The 19130-nt window shown below is 41.9% G+C and overlaps 1 protein-coding gene across 1 annotated transcript in view; it reads left to right on the top strand.

Moving 5' to 3' along the window:
* Positions 1-2062: 2062 nt before the first annotated feature.
* The window catches only part of LOC141148236 (guanylate-binding protein 1-like), a 35331-nt gene continuing 18263 nt past the window's right edge, over positions 2063-19130 (top strand). Inside the window, exons 1-2 of the mRNA XM_073635486.1 lie at positions 2063-2445; positions 14677-14875. Coding sequence (XP_073491587.1) covers positions 14683-14875 — 193 coding nt within the window. The 5' untranslated portion in view covers positions 2063-2445; positions 14677-14682. The remainder of the gene's footprint in view (positions 2446-14676; positions 14876-19130) is intronic.

Here is a 19130-nt window from a genome sequence, read left to right as displayed (position 1 = left end):
TGGGCAATTCAGTTATATTCTTGGTAATGCAACAGGAATTGATCTGAAAGTTTTCCAGTTGGGACCAGGGTTGCCAACTGTCTGTAAATTTAGGGACAATTTGTAAAAATTGGATGACTTTTACACTGTCCATAAATTTCCATTATGGAAGACAGATGTCCATTAAAAAAATGACTTTCGGACGATTTTGAAACTATGCTTGCGCAGTTCCGAAGCTAGGCAGGCTTGGATGGGAGCTGGCTTGTGTTGATGCTATGGTTATGAAATACTGGACAGGGAGACGGAACATGGGAGCTGGTCAGGGAGCCGAGACACAGATGGGAGCTGGAATCCAGGCAAGTTTGAACAGTTTTAAGGGCTGGTTCCACAGCCTTGTGCACATTTCTACTGGCCTATTACCATAATTAGGCTGCCTTAGATCAGCACTGGGCATGGCTCCCAGAGCCTGGTGGTCAGTGGATGGACCCCCCTTCCCCCCATCCATGCACTGGAGTGCATGGCAGCTAATAGGAGGCTTATAACATGGTCTGGAAGAAAGTAACTACATTAGAGGTGGCACAACAGGCAGTGGTGAGATTTTAACCATCTCCTGTTCCTGTATTATGTCCGCTGCCTCTAACCATCTCCTGTATCCTGCTTGCAGCCTCTAACCATCTCCTGTATCCTCAAAGCAGCCTCTAACTATCTCTTGTATCCTCACTGTAGCCTCTAACCATCTCTTGTATCCTGTCTGCAGCATCTAACAATCTCCTGTATCCTGTATGCAGCATCTAACAATGTCATGTATCCTGTCTGCAACCTCTAACCATCTCTTGAAACCTGTCCACAACCTCTAACCATCTCCTGTATCCTGTCCACAACCTCTAACCATTTCCTGTATCCTGTCCACAGCCTCTAACCATCTCCTGTATCATGTCTGCAGTCTCTGGCCATCTCATGTATCATGTCCACAATCTCTGACCATCTCTTGTCTTTTATCATGTCTGCAGTCACAGAGGGGGAGCCTGGAGAGGAGTCAAGAGTGGCAGCGCCTCCGTGACGGAGGAGTCAGGCGTGTATGGACCATGAAGAGGAGAATGTAGGATGAAACTAGAGCCGCTAAGCTGGAGCCCGGAGAGGACAGTCTAACTGAGTCCTGCATGGTGCACCTGAGAGGAGATCAGTGACAGTGCTGCAGTCCAGTAAAGGTTGCCCCTTATATCAGTAACCCCCCTTACATTATTCACTCTGTGGAAGGTGGTCTGTGATCACCAGCCCCCCCCACATCAGAGTTCCCAGCGTTCCACCTCAAATCAATGTCCTCAGAGTTCCCCTTTACATCAGAGTATGCAGGATACAATGCAAGGGGAACTCTGCAGACCCTGATTTAAATGGCAAATCTGCAGACCCTGATGTAAGTGGGAACTTATAAAAAAAATATAAAGGGGAGCTCTGGTGATCAGAGGCCGCCTTAAATCAGAGTTCCCCTTTACACCAAAGTCTGCAGCATTCCCCCTTACATTATGATCCACAGTATTCCCCCTCACATCAGAGTTCCCCTTGCACTGTAAGGGGAAATCCTGCAGACTCTGATGTAAGGGGGAACTCTGTGCTGAGTTATATTACCCTGACCTTCATGTACATGGAGAAATATGTTTTTTGACTTTTGTTATGACTTTGTCAAGACATTGCTAATTGCACCAGCTCTATGTTTGTAGCTTACATATTTATATTTGATATTTGATATTTTGCACGGCCATTTTATGTACCTTTTTGAAGTGTCAGTAAAAAATATGTTTCTGCCAGTAAATATCATGATTTTTGCCTGTAAAAAAAATTGGTGCTATCAGTAAATTTTGGGCTTCCTCTCAGTAAATTTTACTTTGGGGGGTTGACAACACTGATGGGGGACACAAAGTGAAATAATGTATGACAAGTTTGAATCCTTCCCCAGTTTACTCAAAATATAATATTTTGCTTATCTGCCGACATACTGGGTGAGGCTCCCTCGGAAATAATCATTGTCCTCACTACTTTCACTTTCACTTGAAGTTACAATAAATACCAATTGAAGTAAAGAAATGTGATAGACTCAGGAACGTGCTGTGATAAAAGAACTGGTTATCTAACAACGTTGGACTGTTGTGGTAAGCTCCAGCCTGAAAAATTTATGAAGCACAGGAGGGGTCGAGGACAGTGAGGGACCCTGAAGGGTGTGAGACACCAAGAAGACATAGAGGAACTTTGCATTGCCTGAGATTCATAGAGGAATTTTGCAGAGCCACAGACCATCTGAAAAGAGAAGCAGATCTCTCTGAAAATGTTCCTTAAAAATTAACTGTTAATGCAAACAAAGTATCACATACAGAACTCAGAAGAGATCCCCGTACGTGGTGAGGCTCAAGGAAGCTCCAGAAAGTGTAACGCACAGGATTAACTCTTCCAGAGCTACTGCAAAGAAAACAGGTAACCTCTAGTGATTAGCAGTCATGTGTGTATGCTGATATCTTTGTTAAACCATCAATGCTCCATGTGAAATTGCTCTGTTCTGTCAAAAATAGAGAGTCATTCCTCTCCTACATGTATAAAACATACTTTTTTTTGCTAGAAAACTTCTTAGAACCCCCAAACATTATATATTTAAAAAAAAGCAGAGGCTCTGGAGAAAAAAAAATGGGTGTTGCATATTTTTATTTCACACAGTGTTTGTGAAGCAGTTTTTCAAACGCCAGCGGAGGAAGTTGACCGAGCTGACCGAGGTCCCTAGTCATCTCTATGTCTCTCAGAGGCAGGGCGTGAAGTTATGACGTCACGTTCAGCCCTTGCAGTTGTAAACACTGGCATGTTTTTGATCTCAGGCTTTCCAGTAGGGATGTTTGCCCATTGGCCGTACAGCGAACATTATGGGGCGTTTGCTTCAAATTTGAGCGCTGCAGAACACCCCATAATGCACTGCGAGATCACAGTGCACTGCTGTATGATGACTGGCCAAAGCATGCACCTGACCTGCATGCTTTGGCCAATCACAGTGCGCTCTGCTGAGAGAGCCAATCATGGCTCAGGGGGACTAAGTCCACGCCCCACACTATATAAGGCTGCTTACATAGTGGCTGTGTATAGTGTGTGGACGGGGATAGATTGAGCTAGATTAGGCAGGCAGGTTAGTTAGTGGCCGTATATTTCATATATATATATATATATATATATATATATATATATATATATATATATATATAGTCAGTCTAGTATATATATATATATACTCTGCATTTAGTGTAAACTAGATATTCAGTGTAGACTCAATATACAGTCAGTGTAGGCAGTGTAGTATAAATACAGTGACACAGTGTATTGAAGTGGTTAACCACTTCAATACCGGCCTATTGTAATATGACGTGCACAGATGGGATCTCCCATCCTGGGTGGACATCATATGACGGCCTTGGGTTCCTGGCCATCTAGGGGGCACGCGCGCGCGCGCCGCGTTGCTCGGGACCCGGTGCGTGTGCCCGGCGGCCGCGATGTCCACCGGGCACCCGCGATTGCCCGTTAACTGGGCCGGATAGTGGATCTGTGTGTATAAACACACAGATCCATGTCCTGTCAGGTGAGAGGAGAGCGATCTGTGTTCCCAGTACAGCGGAAACAGTCCCCCTACAGTTAGGAAACAGAAAAAGGGTTCCCCTAAATGGATTTTCCCGGCACTTGCATACAAATTATATACAATAGGAGAGTACAAACTTGTATAGAGAGTAAAAAAGTATTTTTATTTATTTAAAGAATCTCATATTTTAAAAAAACATTGTGGACATTATGGGCAACGAAAACATATTACATGGTTAACATAATTCGAGTAAGTTAATAACCAGTGATATTGTATGTAAGAACTCTTTTCAAGGCCGACGCGTTTCGGGGTACATAATATTTCAATCCTTCTTCAGGGGAATGACAGAAAAGAGGACTTCATCTAAATTGGTTGAAAAAATGTGATAGATCAGTTGCCATATAAAGTTGTCAGCAAGTATCTACTTTTAGGTTAAATGATCAATTGATCACCTACCTGGAATGTTTCATTGGTTACTCTGAGGGAGAAATTAAAAACCACATGGAAAAGCAAGACGTGCTAGATGGGATGATGATTGAGTATGTTTTTGTGGGTGCAAATGCTGTTCCTTAGGTACTGCAATTTTCGCTAGGTGTTAGTTGACAATGGTTCCCCGCAGGGAGGTATACAGTTTCACCTACCCTTGTCCCTCCCGGATGCGTGCAGGCCAAAGCGGTATACTGGGGCTACAAGAGGTGACCCTATAAATGAAAGAATCAAATAAATTCCATGAGTAATAAAGCCTTTATTTGTATTGACATTGGAGATAATTCATGGACGGGCTGGCAGAGATGGTTGCTATATACACTATCAGTTACTGGTTATATTGGGGATTCTATAACATATTTCATTATAGAATACATTTCTTTAGAATTTTATTGAGTGCTGTTATAAAATCATTATAGAAAAACATATGTAATCCGTACAGATATGTATAGATTTTATAAAAATTGTATATAGCTAGTAATGCAATCTTCATTAATATTTTACTGGTGCTGACTATTTTACCATAATGGCACTGATGGTGTTTTGCCACCATGTGAAAACTTTATATGAATAGCAAAGAAATGAGAAGGTGGAAAAATTCTAAATAGTCTACAAAGATGAACCTGGTGCTAGGCTAACAGTGTGTACAGGCCCTGGCTCCAGGAGACAATGATGTTTGAGTTTTAAAAGCACCAGGAGAAAAGCAACAAATAGAAGAAAGAAGGGAGAGTGGGAACAAGGGGACAGTGGCTGATGTTGGCCCCATAATATTCCCACCCTAAAATGGCTGGACTATACTGGTACAGATAAACAATAGTAAACAATTGATGTAAAAAAAGAGGGTTTATTACAAAAGAAACAATACAAAGTATACTGATTAAAATGTAAAACAGAAATTCAGGATTCCCCAAAGAATCTGTTGGTTACAAGGTATAGAATGGTCATGTTCTCGACTAGTTTCGCGATATTATCGCTTCCTCAGGAGGACCAATCTATAAAACAAATAATAAAATGCAATACAAGCAGAGAGAAGAGACATTGCACAACAAGTAATGATCATAAAAACAGCACGTGAAAAGAAAAATAACAAAAAACATAATTACTGGTTTGGCTTACCCTATGATTGGGTGATCGTGTGCGGTACCAGGGCCGCCTAATTGACTCTCCCCCACGGCGGACAAGGGGGATAATGTAGAGCTCTCTGAAAAAGGGGGCATAACATAGATAAGGGGCCACATAAATGGCTGGTAAAAAGGTACGAAAAATTGGCCATTAACCTAGTAGGGGGGGTTTTTGGAAGGACAGGGGAGGAGAAAACAAGGGTGAGGAAGGAGAAGAAGGGACATGGGGGGGGAAGAAAGGGAAAGGGCGGGGAAAGGGGGGGTGGAAAGGAAAGGGGAGGGGAAGAGGGAAAGGAAGAGAGGGGAACGGAATGGGGGAATGGACATAGGTAGAGGGGGGGGGGAAGGGGAGGAGGGGGAAAGGCACAACAAGGGGTGGTGGGGGGGAAAAAGAGGGAGAAGGTTGAGGGGAAGGGGGGGAGGAAAAGAGGATGGGGACAGAGCAGGCTGAGACAAACAGTACACAGGGGAGGAAAGAATGGGGGGAGGGGGGGACAAGGATTAAATAGCACCTTGGTTAGTAAATTGGTTGGGGCATATAATATAGCTCACCGCAGTGGTTAAACCAGGGGTAACAGGGATGCCAACCCACATGAAGACTTCCAAAGGCGCGGGGGTCGGATGGCCCGTAAGGAACAGGAAGGCCAACCATGTCCAACCACTGGGGCATCATAACGGGTACAAGGTGTGGGGGCCCAACACGATGGGTGGATACCCACAAGGTTACAAGGAATCTGTCAGTAAAAAAGTATCAAATATAGCATAAGATACAGGATAGTATCCATATGACAGTATCAGTGATAGATAGCGTCGGGTAAAGGAAAATATCCAAGGTAAGAAAATGGGAACCGTACCCATAGATGTCCGCCAGTGAGACATTGCAAACTTCCCTTCATCCCGTCCCACGTCAGCAGTCCACCGTGGAGAAAGCTGTAATGCTCACTCACAGGCCCGAGGGCCCGTTAAGTGAGCTCCCCAACCCGGAGACACCCACGACGCCGCCGTCCGGCCGCGTCTGACGTCACCGGGTCAGTTTCTCCTCACTGCGCAGGTGCGCGGCCCGCGCTACTGTGCAAGTGCGTTCGAGGCGAGCCCGTGGGTAGGGAACCCTGGGCTCGGCAAGGACAAGCTAAAGATGAACAGAGGAGAGTCATCTCTGCCAGGAGAAACACAAGTCCGCCGCTGTGGGAAGGCACAGGCAGCCGCGGACCACGCCGGACACCCAGGGATGGCCAAACACATACAATTAAAACATAAAGCATCATAAAGCATTGAGTTGTAAATAGTATGTAACAGTGTAGGTAGAAAGGAGTATGAGTGGCAATGTTAAGTGCCACCATAACCATTACGGTATTGGTAAACACAAACGGGGATTGGTCACCATAAATGGCTCTAGAAACAGGGGGGGACAGCATTGGCTAAAATGAGCCCATGTTGGAAAATGAAATCAGTTGATAGGGTAAGGCTTCCTATTGGTAAGTGATGGGAGTGAAAGGTGGGAGTGAGAATGGGGGGGGGGGGGGGGACAAGGGGAGGGGATGTGACAATGCAAGGAATGAAGACTATTTGTTCCAGATACATTCTGGGTAATGAGGTGAAGGGTGGTGGGGGAATGAATGAATGGATGTATCAAATTATGGTGAATGAAGTATATGAAAGAGTGATGCAGTGAAAAAAGGTGCACAAATAGAAGAGTATTTATATGGATAGAAAATACATTAAAGGGAAGAGTAGCCAGATCCAGAGCCACCCCCTACAGTTAGAAGCATTCCCTAGGAAACACATTTAACCCCTCCTCCCCCCTAGTGGTTAACCCGTTCCCTGCCTGTCACATTTACACAGTAATCAATGCAATTTTATAGCATTGATCGCTGTATAAATGTGAATGGTCCCAAAAATGTGTCAAAAGTGTCCGATGTGTCCTCCATAATGTCGCAGTCACGAAAAAAAATTGCGATCGCCGCTATTACTAGTAAAAAAAAAAAAAATAAATAATTTTTTTTTTTAAATGCCATAAATCTATCCTGTTGGGAAACAGATATTCCGCGCTTAGGATCAGTGATAACAAGGAACTGCAGCCCCCCAAGCAAAATGGAGACACCGAAGTGAAATCCACATAAACAAAATATTCTAAAGGGGAATGGCGCTGTTCGCAAATATAAAGAACCAACAAATGTGATGCGCAACCCAAAAAAAATTTTTTTGTTTGTAATAGAAAAAAGAAGAAAGAAAAAAACAATATATATTTGAAACAGTAAATGTGCAGAGTGCCCCAAAGGTCACAGCAGCATGTGTAAGAAAACTCTAACTGAAATAATATAAATTAAACCAATACGTGATGGCATAGGGTGTGAATGGGTGGATCACAACCATAAATAAAGAATTGTTGCAAAATCGTGCATGGTAAAAAATATCAAAAAAATATATATATCATAAAAAATGTCATAAAAAGTAATGTCGTTATTTAGGAAACCCACTCAAGTGTCCAATATCATATGTAATATATACAAAATGTGTATAAGTGTCCCAAATGTACTTAAAGTTCTTCCTGATGTGAATAGTGAATGAATAAATGTGTTATGAAAGTGAAAAAAGTAAAAAATAAATAAAACATAAAAAATGTTAATTAGAATATAAATAAATTAGCATATGTATTGCAAACAAAATCGTCCAATATAAATTGTCCAATGGAGGTATGTCTGACAGGTGTATTATCCTCAACGAACAATGATGTTTGGTGTATCCGTGATTGGCAGGCCCCCTCTTGTGCCCCCACTCACCAGAAAGCCCAACCCCTGCAGGGGTGAAGGGCAAAAGTAGATCCTGTGTCCGGAGTCCTGGAGCCCCGAAATCCCCCTCTCAGGTTCAGCGAGCCTCCTCCTTCTGGATCCGCGTTGTCCTTCACAAAAGTATCCACCGGAACAAAATATGTGTGGAGAAACAAGGAATCCTCATAGTATAAATCCGTTTGGAAATAAAAGTTTATTATCAAAAGAATAAAAGTTTAAAAACGGGAGCTGACAGTGCTCTCCTGGTAAAACAAAAGTGGATGGTATATAGGTAGCAAGGTGACGGCGTGCGTTCCACCAGCTCAGCTACCAAAACCGGAAGTGCAGAGGAAACGTAGAAGCGACGTGTGCATACCGTATGACCACGCCTTACGCGTTTCATCATCAAGACGTCATCTGAGGCGTGGCCATCTTGGTACGCCACACGTCTTAAATGGTACAAGGAGGCGCCTTGGTATCCAATCACAAAGAATGAATGGTGACGTCCCAACCACCCAGCGGGGAAGGAATGTAATGGCTGTACGGGAGGAAGGAACAAACATCTTAATGTAGATAGGGTAAAACATCCCCTGGTGGTAAACATTAGAATAGCAAGGACGGGCGCCTCCGTATAATAATACAATGGCTAAAAATAATGATACAGCAGGGACATGCAAATGGAAATTTACCCAATACATAATGCCCACTATATAACTAATGGCAAAAATCATGTATATAAATTAGATACCGGTCTGAAAACATAACAATAAAAGATTTTTTGAGCATGAGAGACCAGGTAATAAAAAGAAAATCCATTTTAAATATAATGTCAGAAAGAAATGTGGTGATGAATAAAAATAAAAATAAAAAAATCCATACCAAAAAAATATCAAAAGGTAGCATGGCAATAAATCTGACAACGTGGTTTATATACTTATGTGCCCTCATTATTGCACCCACCATAAAAAATCAAAAAAACAAAAAAAAATTTTTAAATAAAATATAAGTGTTGTACTAATACCTACAAATAATCTTAATACCAGTGTGTTCTTTGTTTGGAACATCAGTATATGTTCTTTTAAAAGGTACCGGTTTTAGTTACATATAGATTAAAAATGGTGTTCTTCTTTATATTGAGATATGGTCTACCCCCGGGGATAAATTAATCCCTGTATAAAGTGAAGATCATGGTCCCCACATTGGACGGGGGGTCCACTACCTCCCACACTTGGAGGTGTGGGGGATGTTGAGGTTTTTTTGGGTTTGAGTCATGCATCTTTTAGATACATGGGTCTATTTTTCCATACGACAGTATATGGGAGTTTTTTACACATCTTGTTGCATATACATTTTTATATGACAACACCATATCTGAGACATTTCTTATTTTTTACATATGTTTTTGATTACATCTTCTATTTTATTCATTTACTGATGACACTAGTCCCCTTATATTTTATCCCTTTTCCGCATACTGGAACTTTGATGAATTTTACTCTGGTATTAAGATTATTTGTAGGTATTAGTACAACACTTATATTTTATATAAAAAAATTTTTTTGTTTTTTTGATTTTTTATGGTGGGTGCAATAATGAGGGCACATAAGTATATAAAACACGTTGTCAGATTTATTGCCATGCTACCTTTTGATATTTTTTTGGTATGGATTTTTTTATTTTTATTTTTATTCATCACCACATTTCTTTCTGACATTATATTTAAAATGGATTTTCTTTTTATTACCTGGTCTCTCATGCTCAAAAAATCTTTTATTGTTACAGTATGTTTTCAGACCGGTATCTAATTTATATACATGATTTTTGCCATTAGTTATATAGTGGGCATTATGTATTGGGTAAATTTCCATTTGCATGTCCCTGCTGTATCATTATTTTTAGCCATTGTATTATTATACGGAGGCGCCCGTCCTTGCTATTCTAATGTTTACCACCAGGGGATGTTTTACCCTATCTACATTAAGATGTTTGTTCCTTCCTCCCGTACAGCCATTACATTCCTTCCCCGCTGGGTGGTTGGGACGTCACCATTCATTCTTTGTGATTGGATACCAAGGCGCCTCCTTGTACCATTTAAGACGTGTGGCGTACCAAGATGGCCACGCCTCAGATGACGTCTTGATGACGAAACGCGTAAGGCGTGGTCATACGGTACGCACACGTCGCTTCTACGTTTCCTCTGCACTTCCGGTTTTGGTAGCTGAGCTGGTGGAACGCACGCCGTCACCTCGCTACCTATATACCATCCGCTTTTGTTTTACCAGGAGAGCACTGTCAGCTCCCGTTTTTAAACTTTTATTCTTTTGATAATAAACTTTTATTTCCAAACGGATTTATACTTTGAGGATTCCTTGTTTCTCCACACATATTTTGTTCCGGTGGATACTTTTGTGAAGGACAACGCGGATCCAGAAGGAGGGGGCTCGCTGAACCTGAGAGGGGGATTTCGGGGCTCCAGGACTCCGGACACAGGATCTACTTTTGCCCTTCACCCCTGCAGGGGTTGGGCTTTCTGGTGAGTGGGGGCACAAGAGGGAGCCTGCCAATCACGGATACACCAAACATCATTGTTCGTTGAGGATAATACACCTGTCAGACATACCTCCATTGGACAATTTATATTGGACGATTTTGTTTGCAATACATATGCTAATTTATTTATATTCTAATTAACATTTTTTATGTTTTATTTATTTTTTACTTTTTTCACTTTCATAACACATTTATTCATTCACTATTCACATCAGGAAGAACTTTAAGTACATTTGGGACACTTATACACATTTTGTATATATTACATATGATATTGGACACTTGAGTGGGTTTCCTAAATAACGACATTACTTTTTATGACATTTTTTATGATATATATATTTTTTTGATATTTTTTACCATGCACGATTTTGCAACAATTCTTTATTTATGGTTGTGATCCACCCATTCACACCCTATGCCATCACGTATTGGTTTAATTTATATTATTTCAGTTAGAGTTTTCTTACACATGCTGCTGTGACCTTTGGGGCACTCTGCACATTTACTGTTTCAAATATATATTGTTTTTTTCTTTCTTCTTTTTTCTATTACAAACAAAAAAATTTTTTTTGGGTTGCGCATCACATTTGTTGGTTCTTTATATTTGCGAACAGCGCCATTCCCCTTTAGAATATTTTTTTTTTTATAAATCTATCCTGTATTTTGTAGACGCTATAACTTTTGCGCAAACCAATCAATATACGCTTATTGCGATTTTTTTTTTACCAAAAATATGTAGAAGAATATGTATTGGTCGAAACTGAGGAAAAAATTAGTTTTTTTTTTTTTTTTAAATTGGGATATTTATTATAGCAAAAAGTAAAAAATATTGTGTTTTTTTCAAAATTGTCGCTCTTCTTTTGTTTATAGCGCAAAAAAGAAAAACCGCAGAGGTGATCAAATACCACCAAAAGAAAGCTCTGTTTGTGGGAAAAAAAGGACGTCAATTTTGTTTGGGTACAACGTCGCACGACCGCGCAATCGTCGTTTAAAGTGCAACAGCGCTGAAAACTAAAAATTGGTCTGGGAAGGAAGGGGGTGAAAATGCCCTGTATTGAACCGGTTGAAGGGAACCCTGTGCCAAAAAAAAAATGGCATGGGGTCCCCCCCAAAATCCATACCAGACCCTTATCTGAGCATGCAACCTGGCAGGCCCCAGGAAAGGAGGGGGATGAGAGGGCGGCTGCCCTGCAAAGCGCCTTGTCCCCATGTTAATGGGGAAAAGGGCCACATCCCCACAACCCTTGCCCGGTGGTCGTGGGGGTCTGCGGGCATATTAAGGGTGCCCCCAGATCCAGCCCCCCCTATGTGACTGGGTAAAGGGTACATTGTACCTCTACCCAGTCACCAAAAATGTGTCAAAAAAGTCAAAATGACAGGAGACAGTTTTGGAAAATTCCTTTATTGAAAAAACAAAGTGTCCCGCAATGTACATCCATCGTCAATCACAGTGTCCGACGGTCCTGAAAAAATGGGTGACCCCCCCTCTGATGTCACTTTCCATCACATGATGTCAGAAGGGGCGGGGTCACTAGGTTATGTCACCGGGTGGCCCCACCCCTGCCCATATAACAGCTGTCAAAGCAAAAAGACAGCAGTCGTGGGGAATGCAGAATTTCTCTGTGTTTTTTTTATGTTATTCGGGACCGCTGGTGCGCCGTGATTGATGATGAATTACATTGAGGGACACTTTTTTGTTTTAATAAAGGAATTGTCCAAAACTGTCTTCTGTTGTTTTTACTTTTTTGACACTTCTTGGTGAATGGGTAGGGGTACAATGTACCTGATACCCATTCACATAGGGGGGCGGGATCTGGGGGCCCCCTTGTTAAAGGGGGCTTCCAGATTCCGATAAGCCCCCTGTCCGCAGACCCCCACGACCACCGGGCAAGGGTTGTGGGGATGAGGCCCTTGTCCCCATCAACAAGGTGCTGTGGGGGGGACTCCAAAGCACCCTCCCCATGTTGAGGGCATGTGGCCTGATATGATTCAGGAGGGGGGCACTCTCTCGTCCTCCCCATTTTCCTGCGGCCTGCCAGGTTGCATGCTAAGATAAGGGTTTGGTATGGATTTTGGGGAGGACCTCATGCCATTTTTTAAAAAACTTTAGCCGTGGAGTTCCCCTTAATATCTATACCAGACCCGAAGGGGGGACCCACTCCGTTTATTTTCAATGATTTTTATGTATATTGCCGAGATCCGGCAATACATTTCAGCCGCAAGCAATTTTAAATGACATTTTTTCCTTTAGAAATGTAATTTTGCTGCGGCACTGTTATAAACGTGGGAAAGGTGCGCTACTTTACAGACTAAGGGGACCCCCAGGCACAATATTTAAAGATTTTTATTGTTTCACTTTTAGCATTATTAAAATCACTGCTCTTGAAAAAAGGTTTTAAATGTTTTTTTTTGCATTGATATATGTCCCCTGGGGCAGGACCCGGGTCCCCAAACACTTTTTATGGCAATAACTTGCATATAGGCCTTTAAAATTAACACTTTTGATTTTTCACGTTCGTGTCCCATGGACTTTAACGGTATTCGCACGAATGTTTTGCCTGTTTGCGGTGTTCTGGTGTGAACCGAACCTTGGGGTGTTTGACTCATCCCTTCTTTCCAGCCTAGAGGAGAGATGTGGGCTCTTATAGACCCCAGATCTCTCCATAAAGAGGACCTGCCATGCTCTATTCCTATTACAAGGAATGTTTATATTCCTTATAATATAAATAAAAGTGATATATTTTTTTTTAAAGGGAAAGTGTAAAAATAAAAAAATGAAAATAAAATAAACAATAAAAAAGAAAAATTAAAGTGCCCCCGTCCCCGCGTGCTCACACGCAGAAGTGAACGCACACATAGGTCACGTCCGCATATGTAAACGACGGTCAAATCACACATGTGAAATTTCGCCGTGAACGTTAGAGCAAGAACAATAATTCTAGCACAAGACCTCCTCTGTAACTCTAAACTGGTAACCTGCAAACATTTTTAAAGCGTAGCTTATGGAGATTTTTAAGTACCAAAGTTTGGCACCATTCCACAAGAGTGTGCAATTTTAAAGTGTGACATGTTAGGTATATATTTACTCAGAGTAACATCATCTTTCACATTATATAAAATAATTGAGCTAACTTTACTGTTTCTTTTTTTTTTCATTCATGAAATAGTTTTTTACAATAAATTGCACACTATGCAGCCCTTTGGGATGAACATTGAATTAGATCTAAATTGTTTTTTGACAAAAGATTGATCTCCTCATGTGTGTACATCCACTTTTTTACAGCCTCTCTGGTCTTTTTATTTTAACAAGGTGTTTCTAGTTTCTTATTTCTACTACTCTGGTTCTCTTTTTTTAGCATTTAGATACACCCTTAACAGGGTGTTTCTAGTTTTCCAAATTTCAAATATTTTTACCACTAGATAGGGAGTGTTTTAGTATATTCATTGTGCTCAACGGACATTTGATATATGTATTCATGTATACATGAGTAATATAAGCAAACTTAATACTGCGATTGCATGTAATAGAAACATCAGTAGCCATAAATGTGAACCGGCACTGTGGCTGCATAAAAAAAGTCCCCTTTGCTCTTCGCTAAATGCGTTTTAAATTGAATGTTTTTCTGTTCTCTCATCTATGGTATTACAATTAATTCGATACACTGAAGATTTCATCCACAAATGATTTGAATAAATTTAAGAGCACATAAATGTTTTCCTAGCCATAAGCAATTCATTTGCATTACGACTATACAATACCATTTTCCCTGGTGTGTAATCCTCACGCCCATTAGCCCGCCCCTTTCCACTACAAAGGACTGTCTCCTAGTGACCAAGGTACGCTTCCTGAAGATGTTATTACGAAACATACGTCGGAGCGGTACCTGGTCACGCTATACACACATATAATGTGTTGGAGTCAAAGCACATGCCAGTGGCCGGTATACAAGGCTCCATATGATGTGTAAGAAATAATAATAATTAAAACTGTAGGAATATAAAAAGAACATGGTAGATTGAAGTCATTACTGCATCCTAAATATAACTGACGTGTTTAATGGTATAAACCACTCTTCAGGAGCAAATGCGTTAATACAGCCAGTTTTCAAGGGACAACATAAGATTGTTTTTCTTTTTCTTTTTTTCTTTTTTTTTGCTTCTCTAGTTTACCATGGCTCTCATACCAAGGATGGACAACCCCATCTGTCTGATTGAGAATTCTGCTGATAATAGGTTGGGTGTAAATGAGAATGCCCAAACAATCCTGGCACAGATTACTCAGCCACTGGTTGTGGTTTCCATTGTGGGGCCCTACAGGACTGGAAAATCATATCTACTTAACAAATTATCAGGCCGGCAAAAAGGTAAGATGAAAACGACTTTAGAAATGTTCTGTTTCTGTGGGATGTGTTTTAGGATTAAAGCTCAACTATATGTTTATATAGTTTGTTTGATCTGGTCCAAGCCAACTATTTAAACTTCACTAAAACCTGGAGTTAGGCTTTAAAACTTAAAGTGGTTGTAAAGGTGAAGGTTTTTTACCTTCATGTATTTTATTTATGAAGGTAAAAAAACTTCATGATGCAGTCCCCCCCAAGCCCCCCATATACTTACTTATGAGAGTGCCTGCTGTCTCGGGTCTCTGCCTCCTCAATGGCTGAGACACAGCATTGGCTGTCAATCACAGCTAGTGCGGAGGGAGCGGGGGTGCGGAGTTGAGCCACGTTGTGTGCCTTTAGATGCTCAGAGCGGGGTCCGGGAGGGAGCATGCATGATTGCTCTTGGGGCACTGCTCAAGGAGAAGAAGCCAGTAGCATCTGTGGGGGGCCCGAGAAGAGGGCTGCTCTGTGCAAAACCATTACACAGAGCAGGTAAGTATAACATCCTGCATTTAATATCACTTTAAGTACTGAAATGATAAAACACAGTACATACTGTACATGTTCTATCCATATCTTCACATGTGCAGGACTTCTGTAAGGGCTGGCCACTTGATCGGATTTCATGACTGCTGCTACAGCGGTTCTAATTATCCACTGTCACCATATTCTTATGCCCAGGTACCTGCTATTATGTGATATACACGTCTGAAGAGTGTGCACCCTCTAGTGGTACTAGGATGTGTACAGGTAGATTTTTTTGTAGTGTAGGAAAATGTAGGAAAATGTAAGCAGCCTTAGCAGGCAGCCAAGCCTGTGTTTGATTCTGGGTTGGCAGGAAGCCAGATAGAGCTAGGTGACACACAGGCAGCATCACTGAGACCTCCCACTTGTTTCCAGAACATGCTAGAATCTTATGGAAAGAAAGGAGGAGAGGAGAGGCAGAGCTCCCCAGAGTATTCTGAGGGCTCTGTCCAATCCTCAACTAGTATTGGCAGGGGTCAGGCCCCCTCAATTACTCAGGGTCAGCTCAGATAGAAATGGAGTGTTAGGCTGTCATGGCCTTTGAAGGAGCTCCCCAGCCTGGGGGGGTGACCTTGGGCCTTGGCTCAGGTGCGGACAGGACCCTCTTACAACCCACAGAGGTGTCATGACCAGGAGGCACAGGAAGAGCAAGAAAGGACAGCAGGAACACTGCTGGGTAAGTCTCCAGTAGTTCCACAGAGGCAACCAGGAGGTGAGTGTTCACAGGGTCAGGAGGACTGGGGAGGCATGCCTGAGAGGACTAGGAGAGTGCAGTTTTGGATGGGTGCAATCAGTGGAGTGGACTGTGGTGGCATGGGCAGCGGAGGAAGGCAGCTGCAGCCAGGAGGGCTGGAAGGGCCTGAAGATGTGGTGCTGGGATCAGTAGCCACATGGACAGTTAGCACTAGGACTCCCATTCTTTTTGCTACATCAAAGGGGCCAATGGTCCCTGCCTGCAAAGGGCATTTGCTAAGGCCTGGTGGAGCCAGTGTCAGGCCTAAACTATAGTGCTAGCTGATCCTGGAAGTGAGGAATCAAGTGATGTGCTGGAGGGTGAGATCAGCAATCAAGTGATGTGCTGAAAAGTGAGATCAGTAATCAAGTGATGTGCTGGAGCTAGAAGTGAGGAGGTGTATATACAAGGAGTGTATATAGTTGAAGTCCCAATTCCTTATTTTTTCAATCAAGTTAAGTTACCCTTACCCCATCCAAGTTTAATTCCCCTGAATAAAACATAAAAACAAAGTACAAGGACTGCTTCTTGACTTCTGAGTGTCTGAAGATTGTGTACCTGGCTGTGCAGGGTGAGAGACGGACCACAACTACCAGCAGCCCCTACTGGGTATTGCTATACGGGCTTAAGAAAATATCTAAGAGACATGTAACCAGAGGACAAGGCAGCTTTGTCGGAAGCAATGCCAAGGGTTTAAGTAGAAGCCTACTGGGGTCAAGACTTAAGCCTTGACTTAAGACTTAAGGAAGCGGACAAATTTCAATCCATGTATAGGCACTGAAGTTGTATGGTAGTGGATCTACCAATCAACTTCTGTACAACCACCCTGTTGGCTTGATCAGTGCTGTAGGCTATAGTTGGCAGCCCTGATCAGTGAACCCTGATAACAGGAAAAAAAAACATTCTGACAGAAAACTGACTGCCTTGGGCTGCCTTAGGACTGTACCAGGAGATCCGTAATATAAGCAACTGTACAGAAATAAGAGATGGAAGAAGAGACACAGATTGAGATGAAAGTCAGGCATTCTAGCCAAACACCAAGTACCTGCACTTGTTCTGTGTGCCTGAATACATACATAGAAAATGTGTGCCATGGTAATTGGATAAAACCAGGTTACCGTGATAAGACTGAAGAATTTTAGGAAGGTGAAAGAGAGTTAGGACAAAAATACCAGAAGTCCATAAGAAACTGATCATCTATGTCTAATGGGTGGAGAACATACAGTGAACAGCTCAATGGAGGACCTCACCACAGATGGATGAATAATGTACAAATGACCACCAGACAAATGACCTGAAAGCATGGTAGCCAGCACATTCTTTACACCTTTTACCATTGATCTAGGTACCTGAATGTGACTTCCTGTAGTCCCCTGCATGGTAAAACAGTACTGGGAGAAAAAGGGGGCCAATGAGATGTGCTAGAATGCACATGTGATAACAAATAACTTGACAAAAGGAGAAACATGAACTCCTCAGTCTTTTGCTACTGCTTCTTCCTTGTCTAACCACAGCCTGGGAACAGAGAGGTTACCTTGTTGTATTGCATAACAGTGTAGAAAAAAGTCAGGTCACCAACCTGGCCAACCTGGCTATACAGTCTAGTAGAATTGTGTCAATCTCAGAACTAGATGGACAGAAAAAACAATTTTTTGGTGGGTAAAAAGAGATGTGTATTTCATCTGTGTCACCTAGAAGTTCAGCTCTAAAATTACCTAAGGGCAGCAGATCTTTTCAATTGGTGAGATAGCTACACATCATCACTTTTATCCCTTAGCATTGGAATCCAACCGCATTTTTTTTCTTTTAGCTATAAAAACAGAGATCTGCTTGATGAAAGTCTTCATCTCTCTTTTTTTTTTTTGAGAAATAATTGAAAAATTGTGTTTTATATGGTAGTTCAGCATGTCGGATAATATCTGAGAATGGTAACAAGCACAAATTGACTGAACTCCTTTAAATATTGCATATGCCAGTCATAGCATGGCCAGCTTTAGGGTGTCACAATTGGGAAAAGTCAAATGTTTGATGATTTTTTGGAGCTATTAGAATATCTGTAAGGCACTTGATTGTAATTGCCCAGTGCCTATTTTCACAAAATGGCTTTCATTCTTATTGTTGGGTTTTAATCACATGAATCTGCAGTTAAAGTTAGTGGTGGAGTTCCAGGAAAGGTTCTGCTTCTAGGAAGAAGATAAATATTACATCTATTAACCTTCTATGAGGAGGTGAGTTGCCATCTAGATAAAGGAAGGACGTAGTCGTGGTGTATCTGGATTTTGCAAAAGCATTTGACACAGTTCCCCATAAACGTTTACTGTGCAAAATAAGGTCCGTTGGCATTGACCATAGGGTAAGTACATGGATTGAAAACTGGCTACAAGGGCGAGTTCAGAGTGTGGTGATAAATGGGGAGTGCTGGGAATGGTTAGGGGTGGGTAGTGGGGTCCCCCAATGTTCTGTGCTGGGACCAATCCTATTTAATTTGTTCATAAACGACCTGGAGGATGAGCTAAACAATTCAATGTCTGAATTTGCGGACGATATTAAGCTAAGCAGGGCAATAACTTCTCCGCAGGATGTGGAAACCTTACAAAAAGATCTGAACAAATTAATGGGGTGGGCAACTACATGGCAAATGAGGTTTAATGTAGAAAAATTTAAAATAATGCATTTGGGTGGCAAAAATATGAATGCAATCTATACACTGGGGGAGAACCTCTGGGGGAATCTAGGATGGAAAAGGACCTGGGGGTCCTAGTAGATGATAGGCTTAGCAATGGCATGCAATGCCAAGCTGCTGCTAACAAAGTAAACAGACTATTGGCATGCATTAAAAAGGGAATCAATTCCAGAGATAAAACAATAATTCTCCCGCTCTACAAGACTCTGGCTCGGCCACACCTAGAGTATGCTGTCCAGTTCTGGACACCAGTCTTCAGTTAGGATGTACTGGAAATTGAGCGAGTACAAAGGGCAACA

Source organism: Aquarana catesbeiana, linkage group LG06 (assembly GCF_042186555.1).
Source record: "Aquarana catesbeiana isolate 2022-GZ linkage group LG06, ASM4218655v1, whole genome shotgun sequence".
Classification (NCBI taxonomy): domain Eukaryota; kingdom Metazoa; phylum Chordata; class Amphibia; order Anura; family Ranidae; genus Aquarana; species Aquarana catesbeiana.
The sequence above is the reverse complement of the archived record's forward strand: the minus strand, read 5'-3'. Positions and strand labels throughout refer to the sequence as shown.